General features: G+C 43.2%; 3 protein-coding genes across 3 annotated transcripts in view; 1 reads left to right on the top strand and 2 right to left on the bottom strand.

The window, feature by feature from the left end:
• The window catches only part of LOC142190613 (gastrula zinc finger protein XlCGF66.1-like), a 410,056-nt gene that overhangs the window by 276,065 nt on the left and 108,843 nt on the right, over nucleotides 1-25,148 (top strand). The window lies entirely within an intron of this gene.
• Nucleotides 1-25,148, bottom strand: part of LOC142189887 (uncharacterized) — a 167,275-nt gene that overhangs the window by 68,838 nt on the left and 73,289 nt on the right. The window contains exon 10 of the mRNA XM_075262258.1: nucleotides 7,468-8,037. Within this exon, the coding sequence (XP_075118359.1) occupies nucleotides 7,468-8,037 (570 nt within the window). The remainder of the gene's footprint in view (nucleotides 1-7,467; nucleotides 8,038-25,148) is intronic.
• Nucleotides 9,702-10,889, bottom strand: LOC142190522 (oocyte zinc finger protein XlCOF29-like). The gene is made up of 5 exons (XM_075262299.1): nucleotides 10,810-10,889; nucleotides 10,504-10,683; nucleotides 10,302-10,425; nucleotides 10,151-10,218; nucleotides 9,702-9,896 (listed from the first exon to the last, which is right to left on the bottom strand). The coding sequence occupies exons 1-5, from the start codon at nucleotides 10,885-10,887 to the stop codon at nucleotides 9,735-9,737; spliced, it is 612 nt and encodes a 203-aa protein (XP_075118400.1). The 5' UTR covers nucleotides 10,888-10,889; the 3' UTR covers nucleotides 9,702-9,734.

Genomic DNA, 25,148 nt, shown 5'->3' with positions numbered 1-25,148 from the left:
TAAACTAATAACCCCAAATGCCTGACATTAATGAGAACAGTAATCTTATGTACCTGCGTGTTTTTCAGTTTCACTTTGCTAGCAGCTTCCTCTTCTCCCCGGGGAATGTTTGCAGGATGCAGACCACTATAGCAGGCACAGACCTGAGCGATTAAGCTCCACCCCCTGGGTTTCCTGCACCCCTCTCAAAGGGGAGTGCCCTTATACCTCAGCTCTAGCAGCCCACTGAAGAGACTCGGACTTCATTTAACTCTTTCAGGTCCTGTGCTGCTGGTGTGCCAGTGAAATATGGCAGGAGTGCCACTCTTGGCACGTGTGCCAGGGGTTGCTGACCTCTGCTGTAGAGGGTAATATGAATTTTGTGGCTTGCTATGGTCCAAAGTGTGTGAGATTGCAGAGATAGTGATGTGAGTTTGGGTTTTGTGGGGGTCCTGGGAAAAACGTATTTGCGCTATTGTGACGAAAAGTAGCCTATTGCGCAATTGAGTGTAGTGACTATGTTTGTGGAAAATTTCAGCCAAATCGGTCGAGCGGGTTTTGCGTGATTGAGTAACAAACATCTAAACATCCAACCAGTGTCCGCTTGTGGCCTGTCTGCGGGGAAACCATTTTTTTTTAAGCCGGACACAAAGTCCTGCATGTCTTCCTACGTGTTATCGAAAAAAATATGATTTTAATGGTAGAATCCCTTTAAACTATATTTCGGCCCTCCAATGGTCCGAGGGACAGTGAACTGGCCCACTGTTTAAAAAGTTTGAGGACCCCTGACATAGGCGTTTAAAGCAGGAGCTGTCACAGCTCAGCTCCTGCTTTAACTCTGTGCTCCGGCATTTGTAGCCGCAATTTGACGACGTCACATCGCGCCTACAACTATGTGTATGAGTGAGAGAGCAGCGGGGGAGCGATGGAGGGTGAGTGTAAGTGTTTGTTTCTGTTAAACATTAACAGAGAAGTAGTGTATTTAATAATGTGCGCCAAATGTCCCACTGAAAATCTGTATGTTGGAGAGACCGGACAGCAACTTAGAATGCGTATGAATTCACATCGCCATACAATTAGAGAACGAAGACTGGACCTTCCCGTATCAAAACATTTCTGCAATGAGGATCATGATATCACCGATCACAAGAAAATTTGGGTTTTAAGAGGGAATTTCAAATCAAAGAAAGAACGACGGATTTATGAGTATAAATTTATGACCCTGCTGCAAACACTGGAGAAGGGGCTAAATCTGTCACATGGTTTTATGGCATCTTACAGAAATCACTGACCTGAGACCCTGAGAACTGATAGAATCCTGGAATGTTTACATTGTTTGTACCAATTACTAATGACCCTCTACCCCCCTTCCTCCTAGAATTCTATTCCTATATGCCCTTTTGTACATAAATATGCATCCTTCAGAAATGGTTTTAAATTTACTTGAGAAAGGACCCGAGAGTTCCGAAACGTTGTAATCTGTCATCATTATTCGTTAGCCATTAAAAAGGGATCAACTACTGAAGACTCTCAAGTTTTTTGTTTTTGTATATAATAGGAACAGATAGTAATAGAAGTCAATCATGAAGAGGACGGCGAAAGAAACAGACCCAATCCAAAGAGGAAAGAAGTTTTGTGGAGAAATTTTATGCAGATTCGACTAGTGGTGACTTTGACTGATTTATTTTGGACTGAGAATTGTTGGATTTTTCAGACTGGTTGAAAATTTTGATATTGTCGATTTTGAGATAGATCTATATAAAAGCTTTAGGAAAATGAACCTTTACAAGTGTTTTTCTCAGAAACCTGTGATTGACATGAAGAAATACAATACAGTATGATAGGCCTTTTAGGCTTTTATGTAACTGATACCTTTGATGAGCAGGAAAGGGAAAGCCTGTTAGATTGACTTGAGTGGACAGAAACACCCACTATGCCAAATATATATGACTGTGGTTTTTTTTTTAGCCAATTTCATTTATTCACAATGTCATTATTATGTGTGGGGCCTTTAGGCTCACCGTCCCCCCTCCAGCCAATATTAGCACTAGAAGCAAGACCTGTCAAGATGCGGCTATTTTGCCAGCTTACAAATACCTTCTATGTAGATCGAAGTAATGCAAAGTTCTTCTTCAGGTCCGCTTTACAAAATTTACATATTCATCTGTTTGTTGGCTAATATACACTGCTTATGTGGCCGTAGAATTTTTGTGCAGGCAGCCGAGAGTCAGCCTATTGGTATGTAAGATATGGAGCTGAGGAGACTTCTAAAACTTCGGTGATATCCACCTGCACTATCTAGAAAAAGGAAAAGAAGAAATTCTCCTTCTGGTCCGACAATGGTCTGGACCTTTACGTGCCCATGTGATGGTGTTATATTTTCTCCTTCACGCCCTTTTTTGGGGGGTGTCTCCCCCCCCTCCCCCGCTTTTCCAAGTGCCCCATGCCATTGGATGATGGAGAGAGGAGGGAATCCTTATATATTTGAATCGGACTGAGATCCTGTAGGGCAGTGATTTTCAACCTTTTTTGAGCCACGGCACACTTTTTACACTTAAAAAATCCCGGGGCACACCACCAACCAAAATGGCACAAAATGACACTAAAACAGTACATATTATACATATAGTTAATAATATAGATTCTAAATGGTTGATTCTTTGGTTGAAATAAACTGCCGCAAAATCTGCAACAAAAACGCTGCGTTTATGCAATGTGGGGCCTCAGCCTTACGCCTTCTGCATACAAGTGGCACGCATGTGGTTTTCACTGATATAAACATTAAAAATTAATTGACAGGGCCACAAATGCAGACAGATATAGGGTATGTATAGGACAGATATAGGGTAGGTATAGGACAGATATAGGGTATATATAGGACAGATATAGGGTAGGTATAGGACAGATATAGGACCTGCTCTATAATTTTCAGCTCTTCAATTTGGCCCAGATACACAGCCACAAAAAGAATGGCTGTATATATGGGGCCTTAGAAATGTATAGGTCTGTACTCTTATCCACAGTTGTGTATAAAAAGTCTGGTCATGTATATTACAGGTTACAACTCAATGTGCCTCATATTAATAGCAGTGAACCCCATCCTGTCCCTCACATTAACCCCCTATGTGCTTTACATAAGGGATACTGATATGTGAGACATATGGAGGTGATAATTAAGTAAATATCTTCATTATATAGTACCCCCATATGTCACACATGTTATTAACTCTTATGTGAGCCACACAGGAGTTAATATGAGGGACATGATGGGGTTAATTGCTATTAATGTGAGGCACATGGAGTTACTAAAACTAAAGTAATAACCCCAAATGCCTGACATTAATGAGAATAGTTACTAACCTGGTGTTTTCTTTTACTTTCACTTTGTTCAGCTTCCTCTCCTCCTCTCCTATTCAGGGCTGCAGACGGCAGGAGCTCCTCCTCACATGTAGCAGCAGGTCCAAGGAGCCCTTATCCTGTGCAGTGAGAGGCTCACCTCTGATTGGTGGGCAGGGAGAGAAGGGGGCGTGTCCTACACCTCAGCCCTAGCTAGCAGAGCAGTGAAGGGACGCTCCGTCTACATTTACATGGGGACTGGCTGCTGTGCCAGCAAAATAGGTCTCCCGTGCCAATCTTGGCATGCGTCTGGGGAACTTTCCCCGCGGCACACCCGACCATGTGTCACGGCACACTAGTGTGCCGCGGCACACTGGTTGAAAATCACTGCTGTAGGGTTCATGTGATGCCTGAGAAACAATCGTTGCCATTTGCCTATACAGGCCTCTACCTCTCTTCCGCTCCACAGCACGTTGTGTTTTATGGACATTTTTGCAATAAGACCTCCTGTTTTAGGACTTGTTGACTGGTGAGTGCCCCTTTATTTTCTTCTTTTTTGTGGAGTCAATCAAGTTAATAAACTTTTCCATGGGATAAATTCTTATTGTATTAATTAGATTCGTTGGTAAGTTCTTATCTCTGTTTGTCCTTAGATATTTCCTTGTTTCCTTCATCCATCCTTTGTTACTCTTCGGCCTAGTCTAATGTCTGCAGGAAATGTCTAACAATGAATATGGAGCGACTCCCAGCAACGGCCGCTACAGGAAGAGAAGTGACGGCTTACTTTCTGCAGGATTCCAGCACTTCATGTCTATTCCGTTTGTCTGAGGTATAATGTGTGCACCATGTCAGATCTTGTACCTCAGAGCGTGACCATTGCCAGCTCAGTGATTGACCGAAGGAAATGTAGGGAATGTTATCTGTTGTAATGGAAACTGCAGCTCTGTCATGTTATAGATAGGCCGAGATAACATTCAGGAAGTATCCAAGAAGGAAACAAGGAAAACCCATTTGGATAAAGACGTCTTCTATTTATTTACTGTCCTATGTGATCCGCTATATGGAATATGCATTGTGAAGTAGCAAATATATTCGGAAACATCCAATGGAAACCTAAACATAAGCATACCTAACCATCCCTAGAACTGTGAGTTTGTATTATGAGGTTTGAGTGTCAGCGACAACTGCAGGACATGGAGGTAATGTTGGCGGAATAACAAGAATAGAAACTGATTTAGGGGAAGAGATATTTATGAATATTTTATAATAGAAATAATTTTCCAATATTTTCTTCATCTGTGTTAAACATTTGTCATTTGTCAATATTAATCGGGATAATAGGATTAACCCCTTAGTGACGCCAGGTAGTTTGTACGTTAATGCTTGGCGAATTTTTTCATAATTTCCTTCCCCTTCTTACAAAATTCATAACTTTTATTTTCTGTCCACATCGCTATGTCAGGGCTTATTCTTTGTACTTTTATTTGCCGCCATTTTGGGGTACATATAATGTTCTGCTTTTATTTACCTTTTTTGGGGGGTCCATGTTAAATATCACACAATTCTATCATCATTTATTTGCATTTTGTTGTTATGATGATACATGACATGGTGGCTTTGTCTGGGGGGGGGGGTCATTACGATTACAGCGATACCAGATTTATATCGGTTTTATTATATTTTACCACTTTTACATATAAAACATCACTTTTTCAATTTAAAGATTAGAAACTCCTCCTTAAAGTGATAAGATCCTTGTGATAGCTCTTACAGATTCGGAGCGATCTGCTGTTAAATACACTGTCAGGAATTGAGATCTGCATTGGGATATCAATGCTGAACATCCTTCTCACCAGTGAATCGCTCCAGATCTGTAAGGGACCTGGACCTCTTATAGCTGACCCCTTCTTGCTTGTAGAACGCTCCTTCTCCTCCTCTTCTTTGCTTAATTGTCCTGTTGGCGTAAATTAAATCTTGCGTATGCGCTGTAAGCTCAGCCCAAAGCTGAAGTGACATTTTCTGAAGTTTTTTCCGCAACTGTGATTAAAGCCTAAGGAACCATTATCAGCATTTATCTTCTGTCCATTGCATGTATGTTAGTACAACCCCAATTCAAAGGAAGTTGGGACGTTATGTAAGAAATAAAATTGAATACGATAATTTACAAATCCTTTCCAACCTATTTTCAATTAAATACACTACAAAGTCAAGATAATTAATGCTCAAACAAATAAACTTTATTGTTTTTTTTTTTTTAAAAAAAACATTCACTCATTTTGAATTTGGTGCAACACGTTCCAAAAAAGCAGGGACAGGGGCAACAAAAGATGGGAAATTTGAGGAATGCTCAAAAAACACCTGTTTGGACATTCCAGAGATGAAGAGGTTAATTAGAAACAGGTGAGTGTCATGATTGGGTATAAAGGGAACCTCCCCGAAAGGCTCAGTTATTCACAAGCAAGGATAGGGCGAGGTTCACCACTTTGCGGCCAACTGCACGAGCAAATAGTCCAACAGTTTCAGAGCAACGTTACTCAAGCTACAATTACATGGAATTTAGGGATTGCATCATCTACAGTCCATAATATCATCAAAACATTCAGAAAAACTGGACAAATCTCTGCAAGTAAGCGACAAGGCCAAAAACCAACACTCAATGCCCGAGACCTTCGATCCCTCAGGCGGCTCTGCGTTAAAAACCAACATCATTCTGTAACAGGAACACTTCAAAAAACCATTGTCAGTGAACACAGTTCATCACTATGTCTACAAGTACAAGTTAAATCTCTATTATGTATAACGAAAGCCGCATATCAACAATACCCAGAAACACCACTCGCTACTCGGGGCCCGAACTCATCTGAAATGGAATGATGCAAGGTGGAAAAGTGTCCATGTATCTCTGATGGTATGAAAGTGGTGTGTTAGTGCCCAGGACATAGGTAACTTGTGAAGGCACCATTAATACAGAATGGTACATACAGGTTATGGCGCAACATATGCTGCCATCCAAGCAACGTCTTTTTCTGCAGGTGTTACAACAGCGTGGCTTCATAGCAAAAGAGTTCGGGTACTAGACTTACCTGCCTGCGGTCCAGACCTGTCTCCCATTGATAATGTGTGGTGCATTATGAAAAGCAAAATACGACAACGGAGACCCCAGACTGTTGAGCAACTGTGGGGGATGCAAGGAGGATATTGTAGTGTATGAGGGTTACAAATGGACACATTATACTGTGTAGGGAACACAAAGAGGACATAATAGTGAGTGAGGGCGACACCTGATGACATCATGACTGTGTGATCCGACTCTTGTGTGGGTGGAGAAGTTTTGCATTGTACAGGATAGTGCGGAGTTTTACAGCAAGAGGAAGTTGCTGAAAGAAGAGACTGAAAAGGAGAGGAAAAAACATGTGAGCAGAAAGGGACATGGGAGGAGGGGACGGGGGATATTGGGGTGCATTATATGATTTCAATGAGCGAGACATAGGGTCCATTCACATGGAGGAAAATGGTGAGGAATTTGGTGTCGAATTTTCCTCGCTGAAAAAAAAGCATCCCATTGACTTCAATGGGTTCTGCCAGCTTTTTTTTTCCACTAGCGGAAAATTCAGCATGGAAAAGTCCAAAAAAAAGCTGGCAGAACCCATTGAAATCAATGCGAGGCTTTTTTTTCAGCGAGGAAAATTCCACCCCAAATTCCAAACCATTTTCCTCCGTGCGAATGGACCCTTAGGAGGGCATTATATGAGACCTGAGAGGGGGACCTGTGGGTACATGATATGAGACATAGATATAAATAGACATTATTTCCTTAGGTCTGTATATACAGTATGATTTCCTAAACTTATAAAAAAAAAAAAAATTACTGGAAAATCAGTCCCAAGAAGCGACAGCTGAATGTAATTGAGTTTCCATTATAAGTATCCCAGATAAAAATAACCTCAGTCCATTATATAACAACAAACAAATTAGAGATTGGCCATAATCAGAGTTCTAAATAACACTAAAGTTAAATAAATAATTTAACTTAAAAAAACGGCGAAGATAAGTTCCTTGTTAATACCTTTATTACCTTGTTAATATCGGGTCAATGACTTCAGGTTGAAAATCCACTTACAATCCTCTTCTCCCCTGTGTGAATTCTCAGATGTGTAACAAGATGTGATTTCTGAGCAAAACATTTCCCACATTCTGGACATGAGTATGGCTTCTCCCCTGTGTGAGTCCTTTGATGTTCAAGAACACTTGATTTATGAGCAAAACATTTCCCACATTCTGTGCATGAATATGGCTTCTCCCCTGTGTGAGTTCGTTGATGTTGAACAAGATGTGATTTCTTAGCAAAACATTTCCCACATTCTCGGCATGAATAAGGCTTCTCACCTGTGTGAATCTTTTGATGTTGAACAAGATGTGATTTAAACATAAAAAAATTCCCACATTCTGGGCATGAATATGGCTTCTCCCCTGTGTGAGTTCTTTGATGTTCAACAAGATTTGATTTATTAGCAAAACATTTCCCACATTCTGGGCATAAATGTGGCTTCTCCCCTGTGTGAGTTCTTTGATGTTCAACAAGATTTGACTTATGAGCAAAACATTTCCCACATTCTGTGCATGAATATGGTTTCTCCCCTGTGTGAGTTCTTTGATGTTGTACAAGATGCGACTTCTTAGCAAAACATTTCCCACATTCTGTGCATGAAAATGGCTTCTCCCCTGCGTGAATCTTTTGATGTTGAACAAGATGTGATTTAAACATGAAAAATTTCCCACATTCTGGGCATGAATATGGCATCTCCCCTATGTGAATTCTCTGATGTATAACGTCTCTTCTACATTTTTTATTTTGCTTAACAGACTGTGATAAATTAGGAGAAAAATCTTGCTTCTGAAGGACAGAGGGTATATCTGGGGTAATGGCATGTTCTTCAAATGGATCTTGTGTGATACCATGATCCTCTGCTTCATAATCTGTAGATATCAGATGTCCCTCTGAGCTCCTGGTACAGTCATCTGACAAGAAGAAAACTGATATTACTATTATTGAATAACATAACTTTATAAGTATATTCCCCACTGAGCTGCCGCTGCCTGAGACGCTTCAGACCGTGTGAAGTCAGTGGCACAGGCAGCAAATGACGGCAGCGCGGCCTACTTCATTAGTATTCACTGTGCTGAGACGGAGGTCAGTGATAGTGAATAGTAATGAAGCGGGGCAGGAGACGCCACCACTGCTCTAGGTCACTGTAGAGGTTGTGAGAGAGTGAAGGGTGTGGTCTGGGAAGACAAGTATATTCCAGCCAGGCACCTAAGGGGTGTGTGGTGAGACCCACACCAGGGAGGTCAGCTGACTAATCAGGCTCTAATAACAGTCTGTGTGAAGACTTGCAGTGTGGCACCACGCTGACAGAGTCGAACTGTCCAGATCGGATCTCCAAAGCAGGTACTGTGCCGTTGTTGTTGCCAAGGTGGAAAAGTTTCCTTATGTTTAAGTTAGTTTCTCAGCCGAGAAGGGTTTTGTTTATCCTGTGGCTTTGCAAAAGCAGTGTATGCGCTACATGTGAATAAAGCCTGAACTTGTGTGCAATCCAGTGTCTGTGTCCCTATTTCCTGCACTGCTACAAGCATTTACCTGAGCGATTCCCCACAAGGTGAACACAATCCATGGCTGCTTAAATATGGCCACTTATATGGAATAATACTGTAGGATGCCATAAATCTTACTGTATTACACCCCATACACACAATACAATCCAAACCACATCTGCTGGATTTCCCAGCCTGAACTCACCGCGGATCTGCTGTCCCATACAGTATGTAGTAGGGTCTGTGGAGTCACAAGGAAGCAGGGACTCCTAGCGTCATAGATCACTAAGATACAGGGAGTCCTGGTGTGTGGACAGAGTTCAGGATGGGAAATGTGACTGATGTACAGACCAGATTTTCTAGTCCGGATTCCATAGTGTGATTGGGGACTAAGGTGAGGTTTACACAGTGACATTTGTAGAAGCTGCTTCAGGAATTCAGAAGAAGAATTTTCCGCTTTACCAAATCAGCCCCCGAATCTCCATCAGATTCCTTACTGGCCAGGCGGGATTTTCCACCTCTCATTTATTTCCATAGAGCTCTGAGGTGGAATCTGCCTGAAGATCGAGCAGGAGGATTATTTTTCCGCTACCTGAAATAATCTGCTATATAATTCTGGTAAATTCTTTCCCTTCACGAGGACTGACAGCCGGTGAGGAAGACATTTCCCTCGTTCACATCGATGTCAAGTCCATATTCCTGCTGTCCGTTCTATTCTATACTACATTTATTACCCCCTATAGCGGTATCACATTTATATTCAGGTATTATTAGTATTTTACCTGAATCGGGGAACAACAAATAGTCTAAACAATGTCTGAATAGAATCAGTGACCCTTCTGTGCTTTATATAGTGGTGACTCCTCACCTGGGCGGTTCCCTGTAGGAATGTCCTCCTCACACTCCTCATCACCACTCACATAGGGCTCTTCCTTTATTCTCATAGATATAACATTAATGTCACTCAGATCTTTATCCTGATGGAAAATCTGTAATACAAATATTGTAAAAGTCACTGGACAAATGGGGAAGTCACAGAGAATGTTCTAGATCATTAATCCGCATGAAGATGAAAGATATCCTGACAGTAGCTGCAGGTCTGTGAGAAGCCGGATAAACATATTAGATGGCGGCTCAATGACACCGCCCATGTATATAACCATATAATACTGCTGGATACAACAAGACTGACCACAAGGACTTCACAGCCCGTCTACACACCATAGGGAATATCTCCATCTACCTGATCATCATCCTGTGGAAGAAGAGGACTGGGACATCTCTCCGGTGTTGTCCTCTTACTGGATCTACCTGTAGGAAACACAGACAGGGACTGAATTCATTCTGTACAAACAAATAATGGAAGTCCATGTGTATATAGCCATGTCTATTACCTGCTGATGTGAGGGGCTGGTGGTCCTCCATCATCACCTCCTTGTACAGATCCTTGTGTCCTTCTAAATACTCCCACTCCTCCATGGAGAAATAGACAGCGACATCCTGACACCTTATAGGAACCTGACAACACAATGATACAGTCATCACCCCGACCCCTCCAGTTACTGTATAATGTCCCAGCATTCCCAGCAGTGTCACCTCTCCAGTCAGCAGCTCCAGCATCTTTTTGGTGAGTTCTAGGATCTTCTGTCCAATGATCTCCTCTAGTATCATGGGGTGGGGTGGAGGCCCCAGGATCGGTCTCAGGTGTTCTCCATATCCTTCATGCACAGGAGCCTGACAGCGCCCACTAGAGGTCTTCTTCACTACTGTGTAATCCTGGTTATGGGGAGACACATTAATAAATCTCACTACATACATGTCCAGAGTCCATCACCTCTCCAGTCATATCATCTGTTATTACTATAAGAATGATGTCATGATGACATCATCAGAATCTCTCACCTCTCCAGTAAGCTGGTAGATGATCTCTAGGGTGAGATTTAATAGACTTTCCACCATCTTGTTTCTGTCTCTGTCCATCCTTGATGGATCAATCAGGAATATTCTCTTATATAGAAGATACGGAGAGGATTCTATATTGTAGGAACCTGAATGGAGAGAAGATGAGACAATGTAATCGCTACACGGAATCCCATGGAATAAATAGAAGAGTTGAGTCCCATTATTATCACCACCTCCTACTTCTGACGTCGGCAGCGTGTAGCTCAGGAAGGAAGTGACTTATTGTGGGCCGGCTTGGTGGGTATATACAGTCCTATGAAAAAGTTAAATCTCAGACAACTTTTTGTATGCTTCCCCTGAACAACTATGTTGAACAATCTTTGTTTTCAGATCATTTGAGAGCGGGCTGTCCATGCTCGGCGACCATCAAACTTAACTGAACTTGAATTGTTTTGTAAAGAGGAATGGTCCAAAATACCTTCATCCAGGATCCAGGAACTGATTAGAAGCTACAGGAAGCGACTAGAGGCAAAAGGAGGATCTACTAAATATTAATGTCACTTTTCTGTTGAGGTGCCCATACTTTTGCACTGGTCAAATTTTGGTTTAATGCATATTGCACATTTTCTGTTAGTACAATAAACCTCATTTCAATTCTGAAATATTACTGTGCCATCAGTTATTAGATAGATCAGACTGAAATGGCTGCACTAAACACCAAAATATTTAGAACTAAAAATAATTAAGATTAATAGGGGTGCCCAAACTTTTTCATAGGACTGTAAGGTGTGTGATAGGCTGAACAGAATCTCATTGTTGTCTTGGGTAAAGGGGACAAGTTGCACAAGGGATGAGTATTGACTGTCGGACCAAGGGTGACAGTATTTCTTCAACAGCGCAGGTTGTGACCTGTTCGTGTGCTGCTTTGGTGAAAGTGTATTGTGAGTGGAGAAATGGCGCCATTGGGAATAACCAACATGGAAACTGGAGAATCACGTCCTACTGATGTGAAAGTTGAACCTAAGCTATGAAGGTGTGTGAGGGCCGATTGACACCTTAAACTGGAGCAGCTCAGCTTGAAAATGAATCGGGGCTACCAGATGTGTCTAAAACAATGGATCAATGAACCCTAATGTGTATGGAGCTTCGATGCAGAAAGATGGTCATTGTACATATGTTAAAAAAGAAAAAAAAAAAGAGGCTTCATTTTACACGGCCATATTGGAATTGGACCACCAATGATTGGCTAAGGGTTGCCTTCTTCGAGGAGTCCTGTTTTCTGCTTCATGGAATGGATGGACATCGGCATGTCAGGCAAGAAACATCAGAGAACAAACACCTGCAATCAGTGCTGGAAGAAGATAAGCTGGTGATGGCAGCGTTATAGTCTGGAGAATTTTTTCACGCCATTCTCTGGGCCCGCTCATCTATGTTGATGGCAATCTGAACAGATTTGGGTATGAATCCATCCTTGCAGATCACATACACCCATACATGCTGTTTGTTTTCTCTGAAATGGAATCTTCGTGCAAAAGAACATCTACAAATGGCCGATAGTTGGTGGAAGAGAATGACCAAGACTTCCAAGTACTTCCCTTGCTCCCTTATTTCCTAGACTTGAACCCAATTGAGCATCTGTGGGGCCATCTTGTTCGTTGTATTCATTCTATGGATCCTCCCCCATGTACCCTCCAGTAAATGTGGAGTGCGCTGCAGTCAGCATGGCTCCAGATACCTGAGACAACCTACCAGTCACTCCCAGTCCATCTATCTGCTGTCCGGGCTGCACACGGTAGTTACTCTAGCTGTCTACAATTGCCGTCGTACTACTCCTCCCAGCAAGCACCATCCCCTGCACCAATATTTCAAGACCTTGGCAATGAGACGTCTGCTGAAACCTCTCACCACAACGCTTCATCATAAACTACTTCCATACTGCTGGCTATTTCCCTTTGGAATTTCAGTTTCTGTAAATGGAAGACGCTCTACAGCGAGATGGTCATCAGATCTGTCCCGGCTATGTGAGGAACTTCACATCACATTGGACACTTACCCGACTTTAGTGCTGGTGACTGATTTTCTCGGCTTACAACCTCCACCGCCCCCCCCCCCCCCCCCCCCCTCCGTGGTAAACTATACATACACCTAAAGCTCAAAGAGCGACACACCGGCTTCATAAAGCTCCAGCAGAAGACACCGGAACTTCTTCTATTCTACATAATGTCACCTATTCTGGGGTTTTCTACCTCCTGTCCCTCTTGGTCTTTCTCAGCCTATGTCATACAAGGTGTGAGGTGACAGAGGTGGATTCACGCCATGAAGTGACCCTGCAGAGCTGCGCTCCATCTTACAGATGTAAGGACTCCTCACGTAGCTTTCCTTGGTCATACATCTTACTGCGGATCCCAGGCACATCTTATTTCATGGCCATCACTATGTAATTCCAGTAATCTCTTAGGATCAGCCACTTCCTTTACTTACACTAATAGTGGCTTCTGGTTTTGCACTTCTGCTGATGTACCGAATGCCTTTTCATGTTGTTACCCCAGTTGTTATTGTACACCCCCATATCGCCCCCGCACATGTACTAGCTTCATTTATGCTAAGTCCATTATTATTATTGCTTATTAATATAGCACCATTAATTTGCTGGTGCTTTACATTTGAGGGTTTACATACAGTACACAAAATATACAAACAAATATAATACTAACAGTGACCGATTGGTACAGTGGGATAGATGGCCCTGCCCGCAAGGGCTTACAATCTATGAGGGGAGAGGGATAGAGACTAGAGATGAGCGAACAGTAAAATATTTGTTTATTCGATATTCGTTTAGAATAGCCGCTCAATATTCGACTATTCGAACGAATATCGAACCCCATTATAGTCTATGGGGAAAAATGCTTTGTTTCAGGGGATCCCACCATTCGACTCAGGAGAGTCACCAAGTCCACTATCACACCCATGGAAATGATGCCAATGCCCTGGAATGCAACTAGGACAGCAGGGGAAGCATCTAACAAGCCCAAGTCATTGTATTACGTCGGGATCACTGTCAGCTTGCGATATGCATGAGCTGAATTTTCTCATTGGAATGCATTGACCAGCGTGGATTGGCTGAATGCCATACAGAGTACGGCATTCAGCCAATCAACGCTGGTTCTGCCGGAGGCTGGTCTGTGAGGAGGCGGAGTCTAAGATCGGACCAGAATGGAGACTGCTGTGGACTGCTTAGACTCCGCCTCCACCGGCAGAACCAGCGTTGATTGGCCAAAAGCTTTGATCGGCCAATCAACGCTGGTCAATGTATTCCTATGCTGAGATGTAGCAGTTTTGGCACTTCTACACTGGAGATTTAGCAGAGCTGAGTGTGTGCTGAACCCTGCTGCACACTCAGCTCTGCTACATCGGACACTGATACATCGGCCAGCACTGTTACATCGGGCCGTGCGCTCAGCTTGGCTACCCTGGAGTAACCGAGCTCAGCAAACGGCCAGCTCTGCTTCATCTCCGATGTAGCAGTGCTAGGCGTGCACTCTGCTCGGCTGCATCTCCGGAGTAGGCGAGCTGAGCGCACAGCCCGATGTAGCAGTGCTGGCCAATGTAGCAGTGTCCGATGTAGCAGTCCGATACAGCAGAGCTGAGTGTGCAGCAGGGTTCAGCTGAACCTGCTGCACATTCAGCTCTGCTGCATCTGACGTAGCAGTGCTGAGTGTGCGTTGAACCATGCTGCACACTCAGCTCTGCTGCATCTCTGTGTGTGCTGAGCACTGCCGCTTCTCCGTGTAGCAGTGCTGTGTCAGCACTGCTACATCTGAGATCGGACCACAATGGAAACTGCTGTGGACGGATCTTAGACTCCGCCTCCTCCGGCAGAATCAGCGTTAATTGGCCGAATGCTGTAGTCTGTATAGCATTCGGCCAATCAGCGCTGAATCAACGCCAATCAATGCGCATATCGCAAGCTGACAGGGATTCCGACCAGATAGAGCTCCCAAAGAGCTGGGTGAGTGACATTCCCCCCTAAATAAAGGTAATCCCTAGCTAATCCTGCCTGTACATCTGTCCCTGTCTCAGTCATATAGTTCACAGTCTCAAATTAATCGAATGTTAAATCGACCATTCGTCTAAAGTGAAGGTCAGCTGATTTCATCCGTCAATTCCTTTTTCCGATTTTTTTTCGATGCCTCCATTGTCGTAGTTCCTGTCCCACCTCCCCTGCACAGTTATTGGTGTAAAAAACGTGCCAGGGAAGGTGGGAGGGGATACAAATTTTTACTGCATTTGCCTCGTGTTATTCGATTGGAATTGAATACCTTGAATGCCCTGATATTCGATCGAATATCTATTCGATCGAACGGTGTTCGCTCATCTCTAATAGAGACAGAAGGTGAGGGTAGAGACTGTTCAGATAGTGATGAGGTGACAGTAGTGTTATTGGAGGTTGTAGGCCTTCCTGAATAGGTGAGTCTTCAGGGCCTTCTTGAATCCTGTGATTGTGGGGGTCAGTCTTATGTGTCGTGGTAAGGAGTTCCAGAGTATGGGGGAGGCACAAGAGAAATCTTGGAGACGGTTGTGTGAGGAGCGGATGAGAGCAGAACGGAGTAGAAGGTCTTTGGAGGATCTGAGGTTACGTGTGGGCAGGTAGCGTGAGATTAGGTCGGAAATATATGCAGGGGAATGGCTTTTCTTCCAGAGGCGCTCTGCAACCCGTGAGGATCGTCTCAGTTTTTCAGTCAGGTTGGTGTGCAGGGTTGTCTATTGATTGGTCGGACTCTGGTGTTTGTGAAGGGGCCACAGAGTCAAGGGCTGAGGTAATGGTGGCATTATAGAAGGCAGCAGTGGCATCTGTATCCTGGAGTGAGAATATGTCAGCGAGTGGTAGGAGAGAGTCTGAGAGTCTGCGTATGTCAAGGTGGCTAAGGTTCCTGCGGGGGCGTGTTGGTTTAAAGGTTGGGGGATCTATTACAGAGGAGAGGGCAGTGAATGTCAGAGAGTGTGGATGGAGAGTTAGAGAGGCTGCATATGGAGCAGAGGCAGGTGAATATGAGGTCTAGCGTGTGCCTCTTTATGTGAGTGGCAGAGGAGGACCATTAGGAGAGACCAAAGGAGACAGTGAGGGACAGGAAATTGGAAGCGGGGGTGGTCTGTGTCAATGGGGATGTTGAAATTGCCCATGATGATGGTGGGGGGTGTCTGTGGATAAGAAGGGTGTGAGCCAGGTGGTGAAATGGTAAATGAAGGCAGCGGTAGGTCCCGGCGGTTGGTATATGATGGCCAGTTGGAGGGTGAGTAGATACGAACAGAGTGCACTTCAAAGGAGGGGGGGTGAGGGCAGGTAGCGCTTGGATAGGGGCGAATGAGCAATTGTCTGACAGGAGGACACCTACACCTCCACCAGGTTTATTGTTGGGGCGGGGAGTATGTGAGAAATGCAGACTTCCATAGGAGAGGGCAGTGGGGGAGGCGGTGTCTGAGGGTGTCAGCCATGTTTCTGTAAGACCGAGAAATGTAAATTCATTGGAAATGTAGTCAAGTTTATTGTGTGTAGAGCGAGTGTTTCATAGTGCACCGGAGAGGACAGGGGGAAGGGCAGGAGCGAGTGAGATTGGTTTAAGATTTAAGGGGTTCCGTGTGCTGATGCCAGGTGGGGAGCAAGCCAAAGTAGGGATTTGCTGGGGTAGTCCAGGATTAGGAGATAAGTCACCAGAAGTAAGGAGTAGCAGGGAGATGGACAGCAGGTGTAAGTAGGAGGGTGAGGGGGGGGGGATTGTGTGTGTCTGGGGTGGAAAGCCTGCAGGTCTGTGAGTAGCTGTGTGGAGAAAGACAGATGGTGGGGTAGGAGAGATGAGGATTTTGTTACTGACATGGCTGGTTTGGGGTAGAGAAGTGGTTTTTACAAGTATAGGAAGAAGAACAGGGATTATAGTGAGGAGAATTTCTGTTAGACAAATGATAAATTTGAAGTAGTTGGTTTGTGTTACCGTCTGGTCCCTTGTGGTCCTATTCTGGCCTAATTCTGATTAGCACACATAGATTTCAGCCTGATGAAGTGCAACATGCACGAAACGATCGTCGCTTCTGTCATACCTTGTTTCATCTATTTCCAATCCCGTATGTGAGTGACACAATTTGTGTTTTTTTAACGGAATGAATTAAAGTTTTGTCAAGTTTTAATTACTGGCTGGCGAGTGCCCTGCTTTTTTTCTACGGTGCTACACATAGATTTCACACTTTGATTGCACGCTTGGATTGCAATGACCTAAGCACTTACATTTATACAAGCTCAGGTTTGTAAAATCACCATCAGGTGTGAATAGCTGTGTGGATATAAGCAGATAGACAAAGGCCAGAATCAAAGAGAGGGAAATGAGAAAAGGAGGGGGAGACAGCAGGGTGTAGAGATGGAGATATGAAAGCTGATGTAAGTGCTACAAAGTGGTAACAACATACCAACAGAAATGATTGATAATAACAGCAAGCAGAGATGGAGCAGAGCTGAGTTATGTTTGGAACAGGAGTAAGGTGGAAGAAGCAGAGCTGATTGTAGCAGGAGAGCCTTTAGATGATGAGTCCAGGTGGTGGGAGCATATCTGAGGATGAAGGATGGAGCAGAGTCAGACAGTATATATGAATGTTGGATGGCAGTCTAAGTCCATCTATGACCCAGACGACCCCATTCCCATCTATCACACAACCTCATCCCCTACCAGCTTTACCCAACACTTCTATGTCACAGCTGCCGCTAAGACGAGACATCCCCTCCCCCCTCAGACAGGGCCCCCCGATTTACACGGAGATTCACTTTCTATTACTCGGCTCCACTGGGAAGTTTGGGCGTCCATTAGTGTCCATGTAGTGCAGATACATATGGAGCTACAGAGGAGGGGGGAGCGAAGCTGAGGCCGTGCTGGGGAGAGGGAGGAGAACATGTGGCCAGTACTAGGGGGAGACACCGAGCCAAAAGTCTGACCATAGAAGAGGCTGCAGCCTGGAAATGAGGGAGACTGAATGTATGAAAAGGGCTGAGAGCGAGCATTTGCCTCCTCGGGTACAGAAGTCATCTGCTCACAGGACCTGTGATGATGTCATAAATGTGGGCGGAGTCACAGAATCACATGACCAGATATTAGAGATCTCGGCATAGCCATCTGTGTGTGACATGTATGTAGCAGAGCTGTGTGTGTGTGCCGTGTAGGTAGTAGAGCTGCCTGTGTGTGATGTGTATGTAGTGGAGCCGTATGTGTGTGTTGTGTATATAGTAGAATTGTATTATGGGTTATTATTAAAGGTGAGCGAGTAGTGAAATATTCGATATTCGAAATCCGATTCGAGTAGACCCTCGAAATTCGACTATTCGATCGAATATCGAATCCCATTATAGTCTGTGGGGGAAAAAATGCTTGTTTCAGGGGAAACCAAAATTCGATTAATTGGAGTCACCAAATCCACAATGACACCTCAGGAAATGGTGACAACACCTCTGGAATGCAACTGGGACAGCAGGGGAAGCTTGCCTGGGGGCATCTAACACACCCAAGTCCCAGTATTACCCCACTATCACAGCCTATCAACTAGACACTCCAAACTCAATAGAGCCTCTATGAAAGTAGAAAAATATTTGGAAACCTTCTTTCCTCTACATTAGTATGGACAGAAAGACAAATTTTAAGCTAAAGAAACATTAGCATGCACCCCTTTAAATCACGTTGCCCATGACAACCACAGATGTCATAGGCAATGGGAAGTCCAACAGCCCCCACCCTTAAATGTCATTGTGTGTGTGATGTGGTAAGACCTCCTAAAATTACTTTTGTGGCCCTTGAGGTCAGCCCTTCCAAATTAAGTTAGAGGCCCTTAAGCTGAGCCATACAAAAATGTACTTTTTAGGCCCTTGGGGTGAGTTGAGCCTTGCACCGGCAGAGTATTAGGCCCTTAACCACTTCCGGACCGCCCATAGACTATATACGTCTGAGTAGTGGTTGCCTAGATCTGACACGACGTACCTGTACGTCCAGTCAGAACACAGTAGCTGCACAAAGATCATGCAGCTACTGAAGCTGGGAGCCAGCTGTAACTTCAGCCGGAGCTCCCAGAGAGAAGACAGGGAAGATTTATTACCTCCCCTGCCTTCTCGATCTCTGTGTATACAGTGCTCAATGAGTGCTGTATACACAGCTATGGACGCTGCCATAATTCAGCTGCCCTCTGACGCGGCGGTCACATGATCCGCAGGGAGCAGAGTCTTGCAAAAGCTGCTGGATCCTACAGGACCCAGATCAGCTCAGTAGGCTGTATATACAGTGTGCAGGAGGCTGGATTTCTCCTGCATCTGGGGTTAAATTTACCAGCCCGTTATTGGAGAAATCAGCCTCTAGTACAAAAAAAAAAAGTGATCAGATGTTCCCAAAGGTCTCTTATCACCTTATGGGGACACCATCTGAATAAAAAAATTAAAAAAAAGCTAAAAAAAAAAAAGTAAATAAAATAAAAAATAATAATACACTAATAAAACGCCGTTATTAAAGGTTATAGCCCCACCCCCGACGACACCATACAAAATAAAAATTACCGTAACGGAGAGGAAAAACTATATTATAAAGTTTTTCAGTGACACTTTGTGTTATTAAATAAAAATAAATAAATTGAAAACCAGACACAATTTCCCTCCTATTTTGTTTATATTTTCCCAGATATAAAAAAAAAATCAAAACACATTTGAAAATAAAAACAATATAAAAATAAAGCCCTATGTGTCCCCGAAAAAAGACGCAAAAATTAGTTGACTGAGAGATACGGGAAAAATGTTACAGCCCTCAAAACCGCACATACAAAATAAACCTAAAATGTGTCTGGTCCTGGACCACAAATTGGCCCGGTACTGAAGTGGTTAAAGTTAGTTGAGCCTTGTACCGGCAGAGTTTTTGGCGAGTTTGGTGAAGGGGTGCCAGTACGCCCACAAGTTAGCCTTTTTGGTGGGACAGAGTGTACACAAAGAACCACATCTGTCACTTGCTGAGCGACTTTTCTACTTGTAACTTCATAATAGAACCTGCGTGTCTATGTTTTCTTTTGAGTTGAAGTTTGATTTCTGTTTCCTATCTTGTCACACTTTTTGAAAAATGAAAACTGGTCAACGATTTACTGTAGTTCTATTTTCTCATAGTATGTTAGATTATCAATAGATTTGTATTTGATTTATTGAGTTGCTGAAGAATGGAATGTAGAAACGTAATTTGGGAATTTTTAAGGACTGGAGTTTAATAGTAAGTCTTCTCTTTTCAGAGCCCTTAGACCCTTGAGGTGAGTTGAGCCTTGTAGGAACAGAGTCCTTGGCCTTTGAGGTGAGTTCAGCCTTGTACCAGCAGAGTTTTTGGCCCTTGGGGTGAGTTGAGCCTTGGAGTAGCAGAGTACTAAGCTCTTGGGATGATTTGAGGATTGTAGGAGTATAATATTATACTATAGGATGAATTGGGCCTTTTAGGAGTCTAATATTAGGCTCTTGAGCTGAGCCTTAATGAGGTGGTTAGAAATGTGGTTTTTAACAGTCATAGTGGTGGTGGAGGAGGAGGAGGAGGAGAAGGAGGATGAACTTGTGAGCTGGAACAGAAACATGGAACTGTGTCTTGTCATTATCACTGAGGATGGGACATGCTGGTTGTGGGTCCACAAACACTAAATTGCCAGGAGAGGCAGACTTTTGGGTAGGAACATGCCTGGAGGTAGTGGCTGACTGTCTGGTGGAAATACCGCTGGAAGCATTACTCGCTAGCCATTGTATCACCTGGTCCTGGTGCTCTGGCCTCGTCAGCGTTATACCTTGCACCCTGCTTAACGTTGCCATCAAGCCAGGGATTGTGGATGAGCTCAAGACTGGCTGCCCCTCACCAGTAGTTGGATCCACAGTAGCTTGACCTTGACCTGGGCACCCAGCTGGATTTCCACGCTCATCCTTACCCCCATTGCGCTAGTCTTACACATTTCGAGATGTATACAAGCATATTTTTTGCAAGTATACACTGAAGATAGATACAGTCCTATGAAAAAGTTTGGGCACCCCTATTAATCTTAATCATTTTTAGTTCTAAATATTTTGGTGTTTGCAGCAGCCATTTCAGTTTGATATATCTAATAACTGATGGACACAGTAATATTTCAGGATTGAAATGAGGTTTATTGTACTAACAGAAAATGTGCAATATGCATTAAACCAAAATTTGACCAGTGCAAAAGTATGGGCACCTCAACAGAAAAGTGACATTAATATTTAGTAGATCCTCCTTTTGCAAAGATAACAGCCTCTAGTCGCTTTTAATCAGTTCCTGGATCCTGGATGAAGGGATTTTGGACCATTCCTCTTTACAAAACAATTCAAGTTCAGTTAAGTTAGATGGTTGCCGAGCATGGACAGCCCGCTTCAAATCATCCCACAGATGTTCAATGATATTCAGGTCTGGGGACTGGGATGGCCATTCCAGAACATTGTAATTGTTCCTCTGCATGAATGCCTGAGTCGATTTGGAGCGGTGTTTTGGATCATTGTCTTGCTGAAATATCTATCCCCGGCGTAACTTCAACTTCGTCACTGATTCTTGAACATTATTCTCAAGTATCTGCTGATACTGAGTGGAATCCATGCGGCCCTCAACTTTAACAAGATTCCCGATGCCGGCATTGGCCACACAGCCCCAAAGCATGATGGAACCTCCACCAAATTTTACAGTGGGTAGCATGTGTTTTTCTTGGAATGCTGTTTTTTTTTTTTGGACGCCATGCATAACGCCTTTTTGTATGACCAAACAACTCAGTCTTTGTTTCAACAGTCCACAGGCTTGTCCAAATGTGCTTTTACATACCTAAGGGGGCTCTGTTTGTGGCGTACGTGCAGAAACAGCTTCTTTCTCATCAATCTCCCATACAGCTTCTATTTGTGCAAAGTGCGCTGTATAGTTGACCGATGCACAGTGACACCATCTGCAGCAAGATGATGCTGCAGCTCTTTGGAGGTGATCTGTGGGTTGTCCTTGACTGTTCTCACCATTCTTCTTCTCTGCCTTTCTGATATTTTTCTTGGCCTGCCACTTCTGGGCTTAACAAGAACTGTCCCTGTGGTCTTCCATTTCCTTACTATGTTCCTCACAGTTGAAACTGACAGGTTAAATCTCTGAGACAACTTTTTGTATCCTTCCCCTGAACAACTATGTTGAACAATCTTTGTTTTCAGATCATTTGAGAGCGGGCTGTCCATGTTCGGCGACCATCAAACTTAACTGAACTTGAATTGTTTTGTAAAGAGGAATGGTCCAAAATCCCTTCATCCAGGATCCAGGAACTGATTAAAAGCTACAGGAAGCGACTAGAGGCTGTTATCTCTGCAAAAGGAGGATGTACTAAATATTAATGTCACTTTTCTGTTGAGGTGCCCATACTTTTGCACTGGTCAAATTTTGGTTTAATGCATATTGCACATTTTCTGTTAGTACAATAAACCTCATTTCAATCCTGAAATATTACTGTGTCCATCAGTTAGTAGATATATCAAACTGAAATGGCTGCTGCAAACACCAAAATATTTAGAACTAAAAATGATTAAAATTAATAGGGGTGCCCAAACTTTTTCATAGGACTGTAGATAGATAGATAGCGTATATCAAGTACAGTATATACCGGATGGAGAGTATACAGCTTGCTTCACACCTGTATGGGACAGGTATAATGGGTGCACAAACTGATGTATACAAGCGTATTTTTTGAAAGTATACACGGACGGTATATATATTGAGAGTATGTGAAGTACGGTATATACTGGATGGAAAGTATACACCTTGCTTCACACTCGTATGGGACAGGTATAATGGGCACACAAACTAATGTTTACAAGTGTACTGTTGCAAGTATACACGGACGGTATATATATTGAGCGCATAGTAAGGTATATACCGGATGAAATGTATACACCTTGCTTCACATCCGTATGGGACAGGTATACCAGTGATAGGGAATTTGAGCCCTAAAAAGGGCTTTTGTGAAATTTTCTACAGGATGAGTGTATATACTGATGGTGTATATACACTCTTCGAGCAGTTTAGCTCTTAAAAGAGCTGTTGGTGTGATATTTCCTGCCTAACAGAAGCTAAATCCTCTCTAACCCTCACCATACATCTCTCCCGGTCTAAATCCAAGCCGCATCTGGCACGAATATGGCTGACACTATTCTTATAAATCCGAGGTCACCTGATTTAACCAGCCAATAACTTTATCCTATTATTTTTGATGCCTTTGTTTTCCTGCTTCCTGTCCCACTTCCCCTGCACCGTTATTGGTGCAAAAAAAGTGCCAGGGAAGGTGGGAGGGGAATCGAATTTTTACTGCGTTTACCGCATGGCATTTGATTTCATTCGATTATCTCAAACACATTAGTACTCGATCGAACAGTATTCGCTCATCTCTAGTTATTATTGTGCCCCCCCAATATAATTTCCCCTTAGCGGCCCTACCCATCATTATCACCGGCCAGTAGAAACCTTCATCCCTCGGCCGCCTTCCCTTACACTAAGAGGCAGTATAGATCGGCAATCATCCCTGCTGCCTGTGCAATGTGTTTAGGTAACAGGGATGATTACTGATCTCTGCTGTGCAATTGATGGAGACTTGGGGACAGCGGCGGGAGATGAAGGTTTCTTCCAGACACTCTCAAAATGAAAGTGCAACCAAGTCAAGAAATCTATTCCAGAAAATGATCTCAGAAGTAAAGTGACTAGATAGTATCTGATAGAGAATATAAAGGGTAAGTTCACACTGGGTTTTTTGGACTGGAACCTGAGGCGGAAGCTGCCTCAGGTTCCGGTCTAAAAAACGGGTAGCCCTGCAAAAAACGGGTAGCACTGCACTGGCATCCAGTCGTGCACTCTGCTCCGGATTAGGCCCAATGAATGGGCCTAGTTGGGAGGAGGGAGTGTCTTTAGACTGAATTGCAAGGCGAATCGGCCTGAAGAATGAGCATCTGACCGGCTCCTATTGATTTCAATGGAAGCCAAAAATCCCTTGGAACTTACCCTAACACCCTGCTCAATAACCCCCTGTCAGAGCTGAGCTGCAATTCGGAGGGGCTTTTAACCCTTTGGATGTTGCGGTGAATCATGATCATGGCATCCAATGGATTCCGTCATATTGCCACCCTCTTGGTGAGATTTAGGGGGTGCCAATATCTATGATCTGAAGCCTAGGGTCCAGCCAGTGTCCCCAAGTTTCCTGGTGCCCCCCAGTACTTTGTTGATCCTGCCAGCAATGGAGGAAGTCAGCCTATGCATCTGTATAGGCTGACTTCCTCTACAGACTGCAATACATGTCTATGGTCTTGTATTGCAGTCTATAGTACTGTGCATCACTGGTTCAGGTGTCCTAAGGGGGACACATGAAAAAGTATAAAAAAAAACAAAAAAAAAAAAAAGTGTGTGAACAAAATTAATAAAGTTATAAAGCCCCCAAAATTCGCTTTTTCTATAAAAAATGAATTACATAAAAAAAACCTAAAAAATAATAAGAGCAATATGTATTTGGTATCACCGTGTCCATAACAAGCTAAAAAATATAACTGAAAAAATTTAAATGTACATAGCGAACATTGGAAAAAAAAAACTGAAAAAAACGTTGGAAGTAATGATTTTTTGCCATCTCACCCTACAAAATACGCTATAAAAAGTTATCAAAAAGTCATATGTACAGCAAAACCGTACCAATAAAAAACACAGGTTGTCCCACAAAACATGAGCCCTTGACCAATTCTGAGACCTGAAAAAATGTGACACATCTCAGAAAATAGCGATGGTTACGCTTAAAACAACAATGTAAATGAGGTATCACATAATCGTACTGACCCGCAGAATAAAGGTCACATGTTACTTATGCTGTACTCTGCAATGAAGAAAGATTTCGAAGGTAAAACCTAATGACAGAATTGATGGGATTTTTTTTTTTTTAATCCACCAAGAAAATGTTAATAAAATTTATTCTATAAGTTGTAGGCCCCCAAAAGTGGTGTCATTGAAAAATACATCTCATCCCGCAAACAACAAGCCCTTATATGGCGAAATCGCCTGAAAAATAAAGAAAATCTAGCTTGTACAATGTGAAGGACAAAAACCACAAAAATCCCTAAATCATTAGAACACAACCGGCTGCGTCAGGAAGGGAATGTATAAGCGGTGCGAGCGACTATCAGGGGACACCCCAAATATAGAGCTTAATAATAGCAAGCTAGAGAAAAATGCTCAATAATATTTTTACAACATTCCCTCCTTTTAATCGTATTTCCTCCACAAAATCTATGAGTCTTC

This window comes from Leptodactylus fuscus, chromosome 1, assembly GCF_031893055.1.
Source record: "Leptodactylus fuscus isolate aLepFus1 chromosome 1, aLepFus1.hap2, whole genome shotgun sequence".
Taxonomy (NCBI): domain Eukaryota; kingdom Metazoa; phylum Chordata; class Amphibia; order Anura; family Leptodactylidae; genus Leptodactylus; species Leptodactylus fuscus.
Note: the sequence above shows the minus strand (reverse complement) of the source record. Positions and strands in the feature narration are given on the sequence as shown.